The 19,666-nt window shown below is 48.2% G+C and overlaps 1 protein-coding gene across 9 annotated transcripts in view; it reads left to right on the forward strand.

Annotated features, from left to right (window-relative positions):
* The first annotated feature begins 229 nt into the window (after window positions 1–229).
* The window catches only part of DDX11 (DEAD/H-box helicase 11), a 32,917-nt gene continuing 13,480 nt past the window's right edge, over window positions 230–19,666 (forward strand). For 7 of the 9 annotated variants that reach the window (XR_015164414.1, XM_086402432.1, XM_086402434.1 and 4 more), the window contains exons 1-5: window positions 230–533; window positions 6,147–6,294; window positions 10,977–11,225; window positions 11,897–11,983; window positions 12,235–12,383. Coding sequence is in view for 6 of the 9 variants with exons in the window: in XM_086402432.1 (XP_086258558.1) it covers window positions 298–533; window positions 6,147–6,294; window positions 10,977–11,225; window positions 11,897–11,983; window positions 12,235–12,383 (869 nt within the window). In the remaining 3 variants the exon portion in view is untranslated. Of the gene's footprint in view, window positions 534–6,146; window positions 6,295–10,976; window positions 11,226–11,896; window positions 11,984–12,234; window positions 12,384–19,120; window positions 19,222–19,666 lie in introns of those variants that run through there. The other 2 variants (XM_086402439.1, XM_086402440.1) reach the window with 2 other exon arrangements.

The following is a 19,666-nucleotide window of genomic DNA, read 5'->3' on the forward strand; positions in this document are numbered from 1 at the left end:
AACAGGCTCCTCCGTCCACGGGATTTTCCAGGCAAGAGTACTGGAGTGGGGTGCCAATGCCTTCAGTATTTATGTCTCCCAGCTGGCAAAGAAACACCCCCCACGGACGGCGGCGGAGGGCGCAGAGAGGGAAGGGTACAGATCCCAGATCACGATCCCTCCTCTAGGGTTCCCGCCCCAGCTGAACGCGCCGGGCACGCGCAGAGACACCAAACGCGAACTCCATCCCCAGGGTAAGCCAAGGAGCGCGCACGCGCAGTGACCCCGGAGCGCAGCGACGGGACGCTCTATTTGGCTATGGAGACAGAGCCCGGGACTAGCCGGCCGCGCAAGCGTAGTGGCGCAACACGGGGACCCGCCCCACCGAGCCCCGGGGTGCGCATGCGCAATGCTGGGGGCGGGGAGCGTGCAGCGCGGCGTGCTGCCCTGGAAGACGCTGACACCGGCGAGGAGCCGGAGTTTCAGGTTCAGCGGCGTCCGCCTGGACTGCTCGCCGGTCTGGCCTCGGCGGAGCAGCCCTCCCGCCGAGGAAGGTGAGCGCGGTGCCGAGAACGTGGAGCGAGATGAGAAAGGGCAGACTGGTGGATCTGCCGGGGAGCGGGACTGGCCGGTGGCGGGAAAGCGTCCTGGGGCGGGGTCGCCGTGTGATCGACAGGTCAGGCACCAATGGGAGGGCGGGAGAGGCCGCGGGGCGGGACCTGGTCGCCAGCTGGTGGCTGAGGGGCGGTTCCGCCGGAGGTGGTGAGCGCGCTTTGCACGTGGTAGTACCTGCTGATCCCTGCAGGGCCACCGAATGCGCCGTTCCCCGTCCCCTGCAAAGGACAGAGTCCCTTGGACTGCAAGGAAATCCAGTCAGTCCATACTAAAGGAAATCAGTCCTGAATAGTCATTGGAAGGACTGATGCTGAAGCTGAAACTCCAATACTTTGGCCACCTGATGCGAAGAACAGGACTCATTAGAAAAGACCCTGATGCTGGGAAAGATTGAAGACAGGAGGAGAAGGGGATGACAGAGGATGAGATGGTTGGATGTCATCGCCAGCTCGATGGATATGAGTTTGAGTAAACTCCGGGAGCTGGCGTTGGGCAGAGAAGCCTGGTGTGCTGCAGTCCATGGGGTCGCAAAGAGTCTGACACAACTGAGCGACTGAACTGATTGCCCCCTACAGCTGGGGAAACGGAGTCAGAGATGTGGACTTAAGCGGGGATACAGGCTACTGCTGCTAGTGCTACTGCTAAGTCACTTCAGTCGTGTCCGACTCTGTGCGACCCCATAGACAGCAGCCCACCAGGCTCCCCCGTCCCTGGGATTCTCCAGGCAAGAACACTGGAGTGGGTTGCCATTTCCTTCTCCAATGCATGAAAGTGAAAAGTGAAAGTGAAGTCGTTCAGTCGTGTCTGACTCTTAGCGACCCCATGGACTGCAGCCTACCAGGCTCCTCTGCCATGGGATTTTCCAGGCAAGAGTACTGGAGTGGGGTGCCATTGCCTTCTCCGGGGATACAGATGGGATCCCAAATTGGGCAGTCTGACCCCCCAGAGCCATCCTGCCACTCGGCGAATCCTTGTGGAGCAGTGGCTGGCCAAGAGGACTGGGACAGATGGAAATGAGTTTGGGTGAACTCCGGGAGTTGGTGATGGACAGGGAGGCCTGGCGTGCTGCGATTCATGGGGTCACAAAGAGTCCAACACGACTGTGCGACTGAACTGAACTGTGGGAGGTAGTGCCGTGAAAAGTGCAGCTAAATCGTCACACAGTGTGACTGCTCCGAGAGCAGAGCCGGGTGGGAGACAGAAGCAAGACGAGGACGTGGGGTTGGGGCCAGCTGGCAGCTCTCAGCCCTGCCACCCCAGATTCACAGCAGGTGAGCTAGAGCCACGTTGTCTCCCAGGTATGTGGAGTTAAAGCGCTTTAGGAGGAGAACAGTAGGATGGTACCTGGAATACAGGTGTCTCACCTGCTCAGGCTGCCATAGGCTGGGAGGCCTGAACAGGGAACTTCTCTCTCCAGGTCTTTAGGCTGGGAAGTCCAAGGCCACCAGTCCTATAGGGGACAGGACCCCACCATTAGGACTCCATTTAATCCTAATTACCTCCTTCATTTAATGTTAAAATGTTAGTCACTCAGTAGCGTCCGACTCTTTGCAACTGCATGAACTGTAAGTCCACCAGGCTTCTCTATCCATGGGATTTCCCAGGCAAGAATACTGGAATGGGTTGCCATCTCCTCCACATTTAATGTTAATTACTCCCTAAAAGCTCCTTCTCCAGATACAGCCTCACAATGAGGGTTAGGGCTTTTAACACATGAATTTGGGGTAGGGGGAACACCATCTGTCTGTAGCAAGCTTGTACCCAGGTAAATAAGTGATCATCGAAGACTACAGAAAATGAGAAAATGAGTACTTTCAGGACTTGTGTGTACCCTGACGCTGGGAAAGATTGAAGGCCGGAGGAGAAGGGGACGACAGGATGAGATGGTCTGATGGCATCACCGATTCAATGGACATGAATTTGAGTAAACTCCGGGAGTTGGTGATGGACAGGGAGGCCTGGTGTGCTGCAGTCCATAGGGTCGCAAAGAGTCGGACACGACTGAGCGACTGAACTGTACCTGAGATACCTTCGTGTGTCTTAACCCATTGAGTGAGCGTGAGATTGCCGTTCCTTGTGTCTTCACACTGGTGGGGAGTTCTAGGGACAACTTGTGTGTGTGTGGGCTCATGTCCAGGCAACCAGCCTGAAGAGATTGGAAAAGTTATACTAAACATCTTTAAAACAGCACTTAGTGAATCCTTTATCCTTGGATTTAGCTAAACCCTTTTTTCACTTATGGTTTAGCTTGTGCTGCTCCTGGAATAATGAGATCCCTAATTACCACCCACAGAGAAGTGAAATAATAATTACTTTTGTTCTTTATTGTTTCGTGTTGTCATTCTAAAGTTTGGTAACCAAGTCTTTTCATCCTACTTACCCTGGTGGAAGGAAGATTAGAAATCTATAGCTCAGGAGCTCAGAGGCTGCTGCTGCTGTTTAGGCGCTTCGTTGTGTCCAACTCTTTTGTGACCCCACAGACTGTAGCCTGCCAGGCTGCTCTGCCCAGGCAAGAATACCAGAGTGGGTAGCTATTCCCTTCTCTGGGGGATCTTCCCGACTCAGGGATCAAGCCCAGGTCTCCTGCTTGGCAAGCGGATTCTTTAACCACTGAACCACCTGGGAAGCCCTGGCTCAGGCAGATATATGTTAAAATCTTGGATTCAAGCGCTTGCTGAGTGATTGTGAGCAAATCACTTAACTTTTCTGAGCCCTGGTTTCTTCAACTGTGAAATAGAACTAATAAAAATCCTGACTGCATAGGGTTGTGAGGTTATATGAAAACAGTTTGAAACCATCAAAGAACTGGCCGTTGGACTAGACACTGAAGTAATAGATATTCTCTCCATATCTCTCTGAATAACAGAAAGCCCCTCCCACAGCCCCTACCTCAGACTGGGTATTCATTTATTGCCTGTTTATCGATTGCCTGCTAAGTGCCAGAGCAACCCTGAATGCTAGGGCAGGGAAGAGCAAGGCAGTCAAGGTTCCTCCTTTTATGCTGTTTATATTCTAGTGGGGGAGGACAGTAAATAAGTTCAGATAGTGCTGAGAGCTATGAGCAACAAAAATACAGTGTTTCAAATAATGAGATAAAAGAATGACAAAGCAGAGCAGTGTGTGTGTTTGGAGAGGTGTTTGACCACTGCTGCTGCTGCTGCTGCTAAGTCGCTTCAGTCGTATCCGACTCTGTGCGACCCCATGGACGGCAGCCCACCAGGCTCCCCCGTCCCTGGGATTCTCCAGGCAAGAACACTGGAGTGGGTTGCCATTTCCTTCTCCAATGCATGAAAGTGAAAAATAAAGTGAAGTCACTCAGTCGTGTCTGACTCCTAGCGACCCCATGGACTGCAGCCCACCAGACCCCTCTGTCCATGGGATTTCCCAGGCAAGAGTACTGGAGTGGGGTGCCATTGCCTTCTCCGGTTTGACCACTAGAGGGTGGCAAATAGAGTGAGAGGCCTCTGAGGAGCTGAGTCCTAAATGTCCAGGACTCCAGTCCCCAAGCAGAGAGGGACGGCAGGCACAAGGCCCAGGCTGATTATATCATGGCTCAGCCAGTGGTCTCTAGGCTGTCGAGAAATCTGTCTTTAAAGACAGGAGATTTGCAGGGCAGGGGTAGAGATGCAGATGTGGAGAACGGACAAGTGGACACGGTGCGCGGGGTGGAAGGGAGAGTGGGACAAATTGGGAGATGAGGATTAACATATACGCACTACCACATGTGAAATAGATAGTGGGAAGCTGCTGTACAGCACAGGGAGCTCAGCTTGGTGCTCTGTGATGACCTAGAGGGGTGGGAGGGAGGAGGGCTGGGAGGGATATCCAACAGAGAAGAGATATATGTGTCCATATATATGTATCCATGTAGCTCATTCCCATCATTACAAGTTAAGTGTTAGTCATGTCCAACTCTTTGCAACCCCATGGACTATACTTGCCAGGCTCCTCTGTCCATGGAATTTTCCAGGCAAGAATACTGGAGTGGGGTTGCCGTTCCCTTCTCCAGGAGATCTTCCCGACCCAGGGATTGAACCCAGGTCTCCCTCATTGCAGGTGAATTCTTTACGGTAAAGAATAAACGCCAGTTAAAAATAAAAAACAAAAGGGTTGGGCAGGGGGTGGTCAGATTTCTCTCCTGGGATTTAGAACTAGGAAACAGAAGACTTTGCTTGACAGTGGGACCTGAAGCCAGAAGGTTAAGGGGCTGCAGAGGCAGTGTGCAGGCTAGTGTCTGGGTAAAGCTGAAGCAGCGATTGAGCAGAGGAGGCTGGGCAGGCCCCACGTGGCATGTGTTGGAGCAGAAGAACTGGGAATCCCAAGGCATTTACTGCTGGTGGACTTCCTGGAACCGTCTTAAAACCTGAACCACTCTGCAGTTCTAGTCTGCAAGAAGTACTACCCTGTCCATGGCTTCTGCTCTTGGATTTCCCAGATCGGCTGTATTCTTAATCTCCAAGTATGTATCTTTTCAGTAAATCTCCCTTTTATTGATGCTAGTTCTCTTTTGCTGACACATGAGTTGGACTAGAACAGCCATGTGAACCTGGGCTTGGATCCCTGGGTTTCCTTTCTGAGCGGAGTCTTTTGAACAGTTATTTAATTTCTGTGTCAGGATCCAACAACTATACCCTTACAGTATTGTGCAGATTAAACAAGAGGACAAAAATGGAAGGGCCTGTGGAGTGTTTAACACAGGGCAGGTGTTTGGGTTTGTTAGGGCCTGTCTCCTTTCCCTCCATGTTTTAGTGGGTTTTTGATTACAGGCCTACCTCTGCTATTGAACTGTCCTGGTTTTGTCATCCTTATTTTTATCGTTCCACCTCAGTCCTCATTTTAACTACCCCTAAACTCTTAACTGGAACAACACCGTGCAACTCCCTCTCCTCATAAGTGAATCAACATGGTCACTGGTCTTCCTGAGGCCACCTGTGTAGCGGAGGTGTACATGGGATTTAGATTTATTCATATTTGTACTGAGGTGAGCTGGTCCCGTTTACCTAGCTCAGAGCAGTGACTTCCAAAGAGAAAGAGCGGGGGCCAGGATGGAAGATGGTGATTAAAGGAAGAAAGGGTGTGTAAGAGCTGTCTCAGAGAAACCAGGGTCAGAAGAAGAGGAAAACGGAACATGGTGGCGTGGCCGGGAGGTGTGTCATTATTTCTGCAGCCATTAGGCTTCTCCCATGCAGGCATGGCTGGGAGGTGTGGCCGGGAGAGAAAGCGTAAATGGCTGGAGATATAATGACAGGCCATCCAGGGGAAATCTCCACGCCCTTAGAAAGGTGTGCAGGCAGGTGGAGCGGCAGGGGTTTCTGTTAGGGCTGCCTGGGCCAAATTCCCCTGTGTCCAGTTTTGATGAGTGTCTCTGGATGAACTGCGACTCTGGCCAGGCCTCTTGGAGAGGCCCACAGTTGGAGAGATCTTTGCTTGCCAAAAATGGTCCCCTCTGGGGAGAAAGTGGGTAACTAGTACTAAAGCTGCTCTTAGGAACTGTTCTAGATCTCAGGCCAGTACTTGTCCATCGGAGAGCTGCTGGCTTTCTTTCCCTCCAGGATTATGGCTGACGAGACCCAGGAGGCTGGTGGCATCCACTTCCCGTTTCCCTTCACACCATATGCCATCCAGAAAGACTTCATGGCAGCACTGTACCAGGTGCTGGAGGCTGGCAAGATTGGGATATTTGAGAGTCCAACCGGCACTGTAAGTATGACCAGTGGGGCCTGAGAAGGTCTGGGGAGACGCTGATGACAAGTCAGAGGCCACCAGAGCATGCTCATCTGCCTGCACAGAGAGTCATGGTGTGAAGCTTAGAAAGGTTGTTTTTTTTTTTTTTTTTTAATTTTTTATTCCTTTATTTCTCATGTGTTCCCCATCCTGAACCCTCCTCCCTCCTCCCTCCCCATACCATCCCTCTGGGTCGTCCCAGTGCACCAGCCCCAAGCATCCAGCATCGTGCATTGAACCTGGACTGGCATCTCGTTTCATACATGACATTTCACATGTTTCAATGCCATTCTCCCAAATCTTCCCACCCTCTCCCTCTCCCACAGAGTCCATAAGCCTGTTCTATACATCAGTGTCTCTTTTGCTGTCTCGTATACAGGGTTATCGTTACCATCTTTCTAAATTCCATATATATGCGTTAGTATACTGTATTGGTGTTTTTCCTTCTGGCTTACTTCACTCTGTATAATAGGCTCCAGTTTCATCCACCTCATTAGAACTGATTCAAATGCATTCTTTTTAATGGCTGAGTAATACTCCATTGTGTATATGTACCACAGCTTTCTTATCCATTCATCTGCTGATGGACATCTAGGTTGCTTCCATGTCCTGGCTATTATAAACAGTGCTGCGATGAACATTGGGGTACACGTGTCTCTTTCCCTTCTGGTTTCCTCAGTGTGTATGCCCAGCAGTGGGATTGCTGGATCATAAGGCAGTTCTATTTCCAGTTTTTTAAGGAATCTCCACACTGTTCTCCATAGTGGCTGTACTAGTTTGCATTCCCACCAACAGTGTAAGAGGGTTCCCTTTTCTCCACACCCTCTCCAGCATTTATTATTTGTAGACTTTCGGATCGCAGCCATTCTGACTGGTGTGAAATGGTATCTCATAGTGGTTTTGATTTGCATTTCTCTGATAATGAGTGATGTTGAGCATCTTTTCATGTGTTTGTTAGCCATCTGTATGTCTTCTTTGGAGAAATGTCTATTTAGATCTTTGGCCCATTTTTTGATTGGGTCATTTATTTTTCTGGAGTTGAGCTGTAGGAGTTGCTTGTATATTTTTATATATTGTATACCTGACTTCAGGCTCTACTACAAAGCCACAGTTATCAAGACAGTATGGTACTGGCACAAAGACAGAAATATAGATCAATGGAACAAAATAGAAAGCCCAGAGATAAATCCACGCACATATGGACACCTTATCTTTGACAAAGGAGGCAAGAATATACAATGGATTAAAGACAATCTCTTTAACAAGTGGTGCTGGGAAATCTGGTCAACCACTTGTAAAAGAATGAAACTAGAACACTTTCTAACACCATATACAAAAATAAACTCAAAATGGATTAAAGATCTCAACGTAAAACCAGAAACTATAAAACTCCTAGAGGAGAACATAGGCAAAACACTCTCTGACATACATCACAGCAGGATCCTCTATGACCCACCTCCCAGAATATTGGAAATAAAAGCAAAAATAAACAAATGGGACCTAATTAAACTTAAAAGCTTCTGCACATCAAAGGAAACTATTAGCAAGGTGAAAAGACAGCCTTCAGAATGGGAGAAAATAATAGCAAATGAAGCAACCGACAACTAATCTCAAAAATATACAAGGTTGTTCTTTCTATTTATCATTCTGAGTAAGTCACTCCTGTCTATTAAACAGTTGAACACAGCCCTGGGGTCACAGAAAAATTAGGCTAGAGGCAAATGAGAATTTGAATGGCCGTGGAAACCACAACTCGGAGCACTGAAACCTTCCATCTTACTCTGGGCACACAACTGAGAAACATAGAAATTAGTCTGGCTTACTCACAGATCAAACACGGGTTTATTCTCCACAAACTGGGTCACCAAGGGCCAGAGTAACCCCGTCTGGAGCCCCGCAGTTTTCCTTCCTTGCCTGGAAGGAGGGGGTTTATTGGAGGTTGACCACTGAGGACTGTTGGGGTCCGGCTCCTCTCTTGCACTTTATTGTTGCAGCAAGTGCCATGCGACAGCGGGCTGCCCGTGCGGGCGTGGCTGTGACCTGGAGGACCTTTCGGGCCTTGCCTCTGTGCCCCTGCCACCTGGGGAGCTTGGCCTAGCTGGCCCGGGGTGGTAATGTGTGTGTTGACTGAATGAACAGAGGAAAGTGACTCATGTCTTCTCATCCGCCGATGGGAGTGTGTCATCTTTTCCTGGGGAGACACAGACGGGGCTGCTCTTCTGGTTCCGTTTTGTTCCTTCAGACGCAGTGAGTGGGAGGGACTCCCTCCTGCCGATTCACGCGGTGTGGATCACGAAGTTGCTATGCGGATGAGGATGTTGTGTGGGACGAGGATGCTCTGCGGGTTGAGGAGTTGTTAAAGCAGCATCTTTCTGCCAGTCTCCAGCCCTCCATTTATAGCCAGTGCACGCTTCCACTGCAGGGTTATGGGTTTGATTCCTGGTTGGGGAACTAAGATCCCAGGTGCCGTGCAGCGTGGCCAAAAATAAATAAATAATGCAGCGCATGGGACTTCTCCCCTCCCAACCCACCGAAAGACTGACCGGGATCAGAAGTGGCTTCCTGTAAATAGATCTGAGGACATTCAAGTCCTCATCTGACCATCTGCCTCACCTGATGTCATGAAGCATCTTTTCCTCTCTCTTTTTTATCTTTTTTTTTTTTATAATTTTTTTATGTTTATTTTTGGCTCTGCTGGGTCTTCATTTGCTGCTTCGGCTTTTTTCTGGTGGTCAGTGGGGGCTACCCTCTAGTTGCACTGTGCAGGCTTCTCATTGCAGTGGCTTCTTTTGTAGCAGAGCACGGGCTCTAGGGCATGTGGGCCTCAGTAGCTGCAGCTCCCAGACTCTAGAGCACAGGCTCAGCGGCTGTGGTGCATGGGCTTAGTTGCTCTGGGGCATGTGGGATCTTCCCAGATCAGGGATGGAACCTGTGTCTCCTGCATTGGCAGGCGGATTCTTTACCACTAAGCCATCAGGGAAGCTCTATTTATTTATTTTTGGCCACGCCATGCAGCATGTGGATCTTAGCTCCCCAACCAAGGAGCAGACCTGCACCCCCTGCTTAGAAGCACGGAGTCTCAACCCCTGGACCACCAGGGAGGTCCCTTGTCCTCTTCTCTTTAAAGTCACACAAAACATTGAATCAAAGAACAGTATGTGTAGTTTAAAAAGTCACATTTATCAAACTTGGTTCCTTGGGCTGGTGCTTTGACCTGTCTTATCTATTTCTTAAACACCGTTGGTCTGCATATGTTGAAATCACAAGCCGATGCTGCTGTTTTTTGCTTTATTGGCTGTGGTCACTGGGGCCTCTTTGCCATAGGTAAGATGGAGCTTTCTGACCACCTCTTTCCCCTCCCTCTGCCCACCCTCCTGCTGCAGTTACATATTTTCGGTCTCTTTTTTTTTTCTCTCTTGAATAACTTTTAAGTCAGCAGTTGTCTTTTAAAGGTTTGTGTCACTTTCAGCGTACTTACACCTGTTCTTCTCTTCACCATCCAGCGGTGTCTCAACATTACAGCTCATCATACAGTCATCCTCTTTGCCTGCCTGCCCGGGCTGCCGTGAGAAAACACCACAGACAGTGGAGTAAATGTGGGAATTTATGGTCTCACGTCTGCAGACTAGACGTCCAGAATCAAGGTGTCAGCAAGGTCCCTCCTGAGGGCCTGGGGGAAGGATCTGTCCACGCCCCTCTCCTGGGCATGTGGACAGCAAGCTTCTTCCCGTCTCTTCACATTGTCTGCCTTCGTTGCTTCTGTGTCCACATTTCCCCTTTTTACTATGCAAGGGTACTGTTGTATATACAGGCTTCCCTGGTAGCTCAGCTGGTAAAGAACCTGACTGTCGACACAGGAGATGCAGGAGACATGGGTTCGATCCCTGGGTTGGGAAGATCCCCTCGAGAAGGGAATGGAAACCCACTCCAGTATGCTTGCCTGGGAAATTCCATGGACAGAGAAACCTGCTGGGCTACAGTCCATGCGGTTGCACAGAATCAGATGCGACTGAGAACATACACACAGACGCTGTTCCTCCGGATCAGGGCCCACCCTCTCTTAACTCAGGATGTCTGTTTTCTAGTGGGGCCGCATTCTGAGACACTGGGGTCAGGGGGACACAATTCAATGCACATCAAGGACCCCCAGGGAAAAGTCTGAAGTTTAAACCAATAGATGTATTCTCCAGAGCAATTGGTTTGCTTCAAAATTTCATAGCACTGGGACTCCCGGGGCCAATCGCCTTCTGTCTGCACAGATGTGTTGACTGCATCTCTGCCTCAGCAGGTTGTATCCAGGATTTCATGACGTGCCCCTTTCGGTGGGGGAGCCTTAATTCATTTTCTGGGCTATTTATTCAGTTTCTGCCATTCTTCTCATTGTGATGACTTGTGGTACTTACAGGTAGTTTGATAAGCCTCTTTTATTCTTTGAAGAACAGTGAAGACATAAAATTAAAGAATTTCACTTTTATATATTTTTTTTTCTTAGCTGTGATCTAGGAAAAGGCCAGTTCCCTTCCCTTTTCTTCCTTTCAGAAGCAGGTCTTGGAGCACCCTCTGATACTAAACGTCAGATGCTTTATTACAACAGGAAAGGTCATTCAGGAAGCTGGGTCTCTTGGCTTCTATGTCTGAGAGGATTTTTCTGCCTGTAGGGAAAATCCCTAAGTCTCATCTGCGGGGCCCTCTCCTGGCTCCGCGACTTTGAACAGAAGAAACGCCAAGAGGAGGAGCGTCTGCTGGGGGCTGGAGCCCCGGCCTCACACAATGGGCTGGCCCCAGCCCTGGGTCTCCCATCCTCCTGCCAGGGGAGCCCAGGCACCCCAGGGGCCACCGGAGAGCCCGACTGGATCACTCAGTTTGTGCAGAAGAAGGAAGAAAGGGACTTGGTGGACCGATTGAAGGTGAGATTGGGTTATGGGAGGTGGGGCGATCTGGGAAATGGGGCGTCCGGGTGACGTCAGGTGAATCCCAAGGCCGGACAGCCTGTGTCCTTGCTATGGGTCCTCTGGCCACCTCCCGGGTGGATGGTGCTGCGCCTTTACTGTCTGTGGTAAGCTGATGTCACCAGGCTTTCTCTAGGTTGGCGTTCACGAGTACGTGCTAAGTCGATTCAGTCGTGTCTGACTCTGTGCGACCCCATGGACTGTAGCTCACTGGCTCCTCTGTCCATGGAGTTCTCAAGACAAGAATACTGGAGTGGGTTGCCATTCCCTTTTCCAGGAGATCTTCCCAACCCAGGGATCAAACCCGGGTCTCCTGTATTGGCAGGTGGGTTCTTTACCAGCAGTTCCTTTCATTGCTGGGAGAGGAACCGCACTGTTGCCAGTGGTAGCACGGACCTGGCTTCCCTGGCGCCGGACGCCTTAAGGGCCATGCTGGATGGAGAGCGTGTCCTTTCTACAGCGAGCCCGGGGCTCAGGGTGTGCTGGCCATGCTGCAGCCGACTGGAGGCCAGCAGGGCAGGGCAGACTGCCCAGAGGCGAAAAGCCCTGGACTGGGGCACCCCGGCTCCAGAAGCGGCCTGCTCCAGGGCTTCCTGCAGGAGTCTCCCTTCTGGCTTCCCCCCCTCCAGGAGGAGCAGGTCCGGAGGAAGAAGCGAGAAGAGCGTCTGCAGCAGATCCGTCACAACGCGAAGCTCCGGTTCGCGGCCAAGCGCATGGTGAGTGTGGTCCCTGGGACCACGTCCAGGCAGCGTCTGCCCGCGCAGCTGGTCGGGGTGAGCAGCCGGGCCCTCAGCCCCTTCCCTGGGAGCGGGGCAGCCTGAGCTGAAGGACTGGTCCTGGGGCATTGGCACCAGTCGCTTGAGGCCCATGTCAATGGCAGGCGCACTGCCCTTGGCCATGGCTGCCTGATGTTGCCTCGTTGTGGGTGGGGCACCAGCACCAAGGTTTCTTTCTCTTTGCCCCGCAGAGACAGGAAGATGAGGAAACAGAGCGTCTTCTCCGGCTCAGTAGTGAGATGCTGGCCACAGGCACAGAGCCTGAGCAGGTGGCCTCTGGGGAGGAAGAGCTGGTCCTTGCAGAGTATGAGAGCGATGAGGAGAAAGGAGTGCCCAGTGGGTAAGAGCATCACCTCCACCCACTGCCCTGCCTGGGTCTGCGCAGGTTTCCAGGGAGCAGCTCCTTCCTCCACCCTGAGAGGCGGGCCCCCTCTTCTGCAGTGAGGCCCCTCTTCATGGCACGGAGGATGCCCACAGTGGCAAGCCCTTTCTCTGCCAGCTCGGGCAGCTCCCTCCTCTCGGTGGTATTTGCATCTCGACTCTGCATTCAGGGCACCGTGGTCCAGCAGGGTGCCAGGCCAGGGCCAAGGCCACCAGCTGGGGATCTGAACCCCACTGGTCTGACTCTAAGTCTCAGGCTCTAGCACCAAGTCAAGCTGTGTAAGACTTGTGAGTTAAGCCCTTGAGTTGTCGTCAGGCTGAGTTTTTCTTAACCTAAGGCTTCTGTTGGTCTACGCTCATAGGTTTCTAATTGGTGAGCTATTATTTCCTGAGTGAACTAGAAATGCTGGTTTTGATTTGCATTTCTGTGTTGATCAGTGATGTTGAACACCTTTTCATGTTCAGCTCTGCTCAGTCGCTCAGTTGTGTTTGACTCTGCAACCCCATGGACTGCAGCATGCCAGGCTTCCCTGTCCTTCACCAACTCCCAGAGCTCGCTCAAACTCAACTCCATTGAGTCGGTGATGCCATCCAACCATCTCATCCTCTGTCATCCCTTCTCCTCCTGCCTTCAATCTTTCCCAGCATCAGGGTCTTTTCAGATGAGTCAGCTCTTCACATCACGTGGCCAAAGCACTGGAGTTTCAGCTTCAGCATCAGTCCTTCAAATCAATATTCAGGACTGATTTCCTTTAGGATTGACTGGTTTGAGCTCCTTGCAGTCCAAGGGACTCTTAAGAGTCTTCTCCAACACCACAGCTCAAAAGCATCAATTCTTCGGTGTTTAGCTCTCTTTATAGTCCAACTTTCACACCCATACATGACTACTGGAAAAACCATAGCTTTGACCAGGTGGAGCTTTGTCAGTAAAGCAATGTCTCTGCTTTTTAATATGCTGTCTAGGTTGGTCATTGCTTTTCTTCCAAGGAGCAAGCATCTTTTAATTTCATGGCTGTAGTCACCATCTGCATCTGATTTTGGAGCCCAAGAAAATAAAGTCTGTCACTGTTTCCATTGTTTTCCCATCTATTTGCCATGAAGTGATGGGACCGGACGTGTGGACCACAGCCTTGTCTAACTCAGTAAAACTATGAGCTATGCCATGTAGGGCTACCCAAGACGGATGGGTTATGGTGGAGAGTTCTGACAAAACATGGTCCAGATGACACCACCCTTATGGCAGAAAGCAAAGAAGAACTAAAGAGCTTCTTGATGAAAGTGAAAGAGGAGAGTGAAAAAGTTGGCTTAAAACTCAACATTCAGAAAACTAAGATCATAGCATCTGGTCCCATCACTTCATGGCAGATAGATGGGGAGACAATGGAAACAGTGAGAAACTTTATTTTTGGGGGCTCCAAAATCACTACAGATGGTGACTGCAGTCATGAAATTAAAAGACCTTGTTCCTTGGAAGAAAAGCTTTGACCAACCTAGACAGCATTTTAAAAAGCAGAGACTTTTGCTGACAAAGGTCTGTCTAGTCAAAGCTAATGTTTTTCCAGTAGTCGTGTGGATGTGAGAGTTAGACTGTAAAGAAAGCTAAGTGCCAAAGAATTGATGCTTTTGAACTGAGAAGACTCTTGAGAGTCCCTTGGACTGCAAGGAGATCAAACCGGTCAATCCTAAAGGAAAGGACTGATGCTGAATATTTGTTGGAAGGACTGATGCTGAAGCTGAAACTCCAATACTCTGGCCACCTGATGTGAAGAATTGACTCACTGGAAAAGACCCTGATGCTGGGAAAGATTGAGGACAGGAGGAGAAGGGGACAAGAGAGGATGAGATGGTTGGATGGCATCACTGACTTGATCGACATGAGTTTGAGTGAGTTCTGGGAGTTGGTGATGGACAGGGAAGCCTGGTGTGCTGAAGTCCATGGGGTCGCAAAGAGTGACACGACAGAGCAACTGACTGAACGGATGGGACTGGATGCCATGATCTTAGTTTCCTGAATGTTGAGTTTTAAGTCAGCTTTTTCACTCTCCTCTTTCACTTTCATGAAGAGGCTTTTTAGTTCTTCTCCACTTTCTGCCATAAGGGTGGTGTTATCTGCATATCTGAGGTGATTGATATTTCTCCCTGCAGCCTTGATTCCAGCCTGTGCTTCATCCAGCCCTGCATGTCGCATGATGTACTCTGCATAGAAGTTAAATAAGCAGGGTGACAATATACAGCCTTGACATACCCCTTTCCCAGTTTAGAATCAGTCCCTTGTTCCATGTCCGGTTCTGACTGTTGCTTCCTGGCCTGCATGCAGCTTTCTCAGGAGGCAGGGAAGGTGGTCTGGTGTTCACATCTCTTGAAGAATTTTCCACAGTTTGTTGGATTCCACAGAGTCAAAAGCTTTAGTGTAGTCAGTGAAGCAGAAGTAGATGTTTTTCTGGAACTCTCTTGCTTTTCTGATGATCCAGTGGATATTGGCAGAGGCCTTTTCTAAATCCAGCTTGAACAACTGGAAGGTTCTCTGTCCACGTACTGTTGAAGCCTGGCTTGGAGAATTTTGAGCATTACTTTACTAGTGTGTGAGACGAGTGCAATTGTGCAGTAGTTTGAACATTTTTTGGCATTGCCTTTCTTTGGGATCGGAATGAAAACTGACTTTTTCCAGTCCTGTGGCCACTGCTGAGTTTTCCAAATTTGCTGGCATATTGAGTGCAGCACTTTCACAGCATCATCGTTTAGGATTTGAAATAGCTCAACTGGAATTCCAGCACTTCCACTAGCTTTCTTCATAGTGATGCTTCTTCAGGCCCACTTGACTTTCCCATTCCAGGATGTCTGGCTCTAGGTGAGTGATCATACCATCGTGGTTATCTGGGTCATTAAGATCTTTTTTGTATAGTTCTTCTGTGTATTCTTGCCATCTCTTCTTAATATCTTCTTCTTTGTTAGGTCCATACCATTTCTGTCCTTTATCGAGCCCATCTTTGCATGAAGTGTTCCCTTGGTATCTCTAATTTTCTTGAAGAGATCTCTAGTCTTTCCATTCTGTTGTTTTCCTCTATTTCTTTGCACTGATCGCTGAGGAAGGCTTTCTTATCTCTCCTTGCTATTCTTTGGAACTCTGTATCAGATGGTTATATCTTTCTTTTTCTCCTTTGCCTTTCACTTTGCCTCAGCTATTTGTAAGGCCTCCTCAGACAACCATTTTGCCTTTTTGCATTTCTTTTTCTTGGGAATGGTTTTGATCACGGCCTCCTGTATAATGCTGTGAACCTCTGTCCATAGTTCTTCAGGCACTCTGTCTATCAGATCTAATCCCTTGAATCTATTTGTCACTTCTGTATAATCATAAGGGATATGTATAATGATAAGGGATTTGATCTTTTCATGTACTGTTGACTATTTGTATGTTGCTTTGGAATAATGTTCATTCAGTCCCCCTGCCCATTTAAAATATGGGTTTTTTTTTGGGTTTTTTTGCTATTGAATTGTAGGAGTTCCTAGTATATTTTAGAAATTAATCTCTTAATAGATGAATGGTTTTCAAATATTTTCTCCCATTCCATAGGTTTGCTTTTCACTTTGTTGATTTTTTTTTCTTTTGTCTGGAAACTTTTTAGTTTGAAGTAGTCCCTCTTGTTTATCTTTGCTTGTTGCTTATACTTCTCGTATATTCAGAAAAGTCATTGTCAACACCAATGTTAAGGAGCTTCTTCCCCGTGTTTTCTTCTAGGAGTTTTGTGGTTTCAGGGGTTACATCTTAAGTCTTTAATCAAGTTTGAGTTAATTTGTGAGTGGTATGTGATATGTGTCTAATTTCATTCTTGTTCTTGTGAATATCTAGTTTTCCCAGTACCGTTTGTTGAAGAGACTCTTTTCTCCATTGGGTATTCTTGGCTCCCTTTCACATTAGTTGACTGTATACACAAGGGTTGATTTCTGGGCTCTCAGTTCTGTTCTACTGGTCTGTGCATCTGCTTTTATGCCAGTTGTTGATTTTCAGTCATTAAGTCGTGTTCGAGTCTTTGCAACCTCATAGACTATAGCACTTGAGGCTCCTCTGTCCTCTGTCTCCCGGAGTTTGCTCAGATTCATGGCCATTGAGCCAGTGATGCTATCTAACCAACTCATCCTCTTCCACCTTCTCCTTTACTGAATCTGTTTATTAGTTCTAACAGTTTTTCGGTCACGTCTTCATGGTTTTCTACATATAAAATCATATCATCTGCAAACAGATGATTCACTTCTTTCTTTCCAAATTAGAAGCCTTTTATTTCTTTTTCTTGCCTGATTGCTCTGGCTAGGACTTCCAGTACTGTGCTGAGCAGGAGGGGTGAGAGTGGGCCCCCTTGTGCCTGATCTTAGAGGAAAAGCCTTTACCACTGAGTGTGATGTGACCTGTGGGCTTGTCACAAATGGCCTTCATTGTGTTAAGGTAGGCTCCTTCTCTGCAGTTTCTTGAGAATTTCTATCATGAGAGAACATTGATTACTTTTTTAGAGCTATTAGCTTTTTTTTTTTTTTTTTAAGAGAAATTTCATTGATTTATTTTTGGCTGTGCTGGGTCTTCATTTCAGACTCTTTTGTTGACCATGATGGCTACTCCATTTCTTCTGAGGGATTCCTGCCCGCAGTAGTAGATATAATGGTCATCTGAGTTGCATTCACCCATTCCAGTCCATTTCAGTTTGCTGATTCCTAGAATGTTGACATTCACTCTTGCTATCTCTTGTTTGACCACTTCCAATTTGCCTTGATTCATGGACCTAACATTCCAGGTTCCTATGCAATATTGCTCTTTGCAGCATCCGACCTTGCTTCTATCACCAGTCACATCCACAGCTGGGTATTGTTTTTGCTTTGGCTCCATCCCTTCATTATTTCTGGAGTTATTTCTCCACTGATCTCCAGTAGCATATTGGGCACCTACTGACCTGGGAAGTTCCTCTTTCAGTATCCTATCATTTTGCCTTTTCATACTGTTCATGGGGTTCTCAAGGCAAGAATACTGAAGTGCCATTCCGTTCTCCAGTGGACCACATTCTGTCAGATCTCTCCACCATAGTTGTGAAAAGAAGAGAAGTGAAAAGCAAAGGAGAAAAGGAAAGATATAAACATCTGAATGCAGAGTTCCAAAGAATAGCAAGAAGAGATAAGAAAGCCTTCCTCAGCAATCAATGCAAAGAAATAGAGGAAAACAACAGAATGGGAAAGACTAGAGATCTCTTCAAGAAAATTAGAGATACCAAGGGAACACTTCATGCAAAGATGGGCTCGATAAAGGACAGAAATGGTATGGACCTAACAGAAGCAGAAGATATCAAGAAGAGGTGGCAAGAATACACAGAAGAACTGTACAAAAAAGATCTTCACGACCCAGATAATCACGATGGTGTGATCACTGACCTAGAGCCAGACATCCTGGAATGTGAAGTCAAGTGGGCCTTAGAAAGCATCACTATGAACAAAGCTAGTGGAGGTGATGGAATTCCAGTTGAGCTATTTCAAATCCTGAAAGATGATGCTGTGAAAGTGCTACACTCAATATGCCAGCAAATTTGGAAAACTCAGCAGTGACCACAGGACTGGAAAAGGTCAGTTTTCATTCCAATCCCAAAGAAAGGCAATGCCAAAGAATGTTCAAACTACCACACAATTGCACTCGTCTCACACACTAGTAAAGTCATGCTCAAAATTCTCCAAGCCAGGCTTCAGCAATACGTGAACCATGAACTTCCAGAGGTTCAAGCTGGTTTTAGAAAAGGCAGAGGAGCCAGAGATCAAATTGCCAACATCTGCTGGATCATGGAAAAAGCAAGAGAGTTCCAGAAAAACATCTATTTCTGCTTTATTGACTATGCCAAAGCCTTTGACTGTGTGGATCACAAAATTGTGGGAAATTCTGTAAGAGATGGGAATATCAGACCACCTGACCTGCCTCTTGAGAAATTTGTATGCAGGTCAGGAAGCAACAGTTAGAACTGGACATGTAACAACAGACTAGTTCCAAATAGGAAAAGGAGTACGTCAAGGCTGTATATCGTCACCCTGCTTATTTAACTTCTATGCAGAGTACATCATGAGAAACGCTGGACTGGAAGAAACACAAGCTGGAATCAAGATTGCCGGGAGAAATATCAATAACCTCAGATATGCAGATGATACCAGCCTTATGGCAGAAAGTGAAGAGGAACTAAAAAGCCTCTTGATGAAAGTGAAAGTGGAGAGTGAAAAAGTTGGCTTAAAGCTCAACATTTAGAAAACAAAGATCATGGCATCCGGTCCCATCACTTCATGGGAAACAGATGGGGAAACAGTGTCAGAATTTATTTTTCTGGACTCCAAAATCACTGCAGATGGTGACTACAGTCATGAAATTAAAAGACGCTTACTCCTTGGAAGGAAAGTTATGACCAACCTAGATAGCATATTGAAAAGCAGAGACATTACTTTGCCAACAAAGGTTCGTCTAGTCAAGGCTATGGTCATGTATGGACGTGAGAGTTGGACTGTGAAGAAGGCTGAGCACCGAAGAATTGATTCATTTGAACTGTGGTGTTGGAGAAGACTCTTGAGAGTCCCTTGGACTTCAAGGAGATCCAACCAGTCCATTCTGAAGGAGATCAGCCCTGGGATTTCTTTGGAAGGAATGATGCTGAAGCTGAAACTCCAGTACTTTGGCCATCTCATGCGAAGAGTTGACTCATTGGATAAGACTCTGATGCTGGAGGGATTGGGGTCAGGAGGAGAAGGGCACGACAGAGGATCTGGATGGCATCACTGACTCGATAGACGTGAGTCTGGGTGAACTCCAGGAATTGGTGATGGACAGGAAGGCCTGGTGTGCTGTGATTCATGGGGTTGCAAAGAGTTGGACACGACTGAGCGACTGAACTGAACTGAACTGGGTCTTCATTGCTGTGTGGGCCTTTCTCTAGTTGCAGCAAGCGGGGGCTACTCTCTGGTTGCAGTGCTTGGGCTTCTCATTGCCGTGGCTTCTCTCGTTGCAGAGCACGGGCTCTAGGGTGTGTGGGCTTCAGTAGTTGCAGCTCCTGGGCTCTAGAGCACAGGCTTTGCAGTAGTGGTGCACGGGCTTGGTTGTTCCGCGGCCTGTGGGGTCTTCCCAGATCAGGAATCAAACCCGTGTCTCCTGCATTGGCAGGTGGATTCTTTACCACTGAGCTGCCAGGGAAGCCCCAGATGTTGACTCTTGTCAAATGCTTTTCTTACACCTATTGT

This window comes from Bos grunniens, chromosome 5 (assembly GCF_055505025.1).
Source record: "Bos grunniens cultivar Pamir isolate PY7600 chromosome 5, Bosgru_T2T1.0, whole genome shotgun sequence".
In the NCBI taxonomy this organism is placed as follows: domain Eukaryota; kingdom Metazoa; phylum Chordata; class Mammalia; order Artiodactyla; family Bovidae; genus Bos; species Bos grunniens.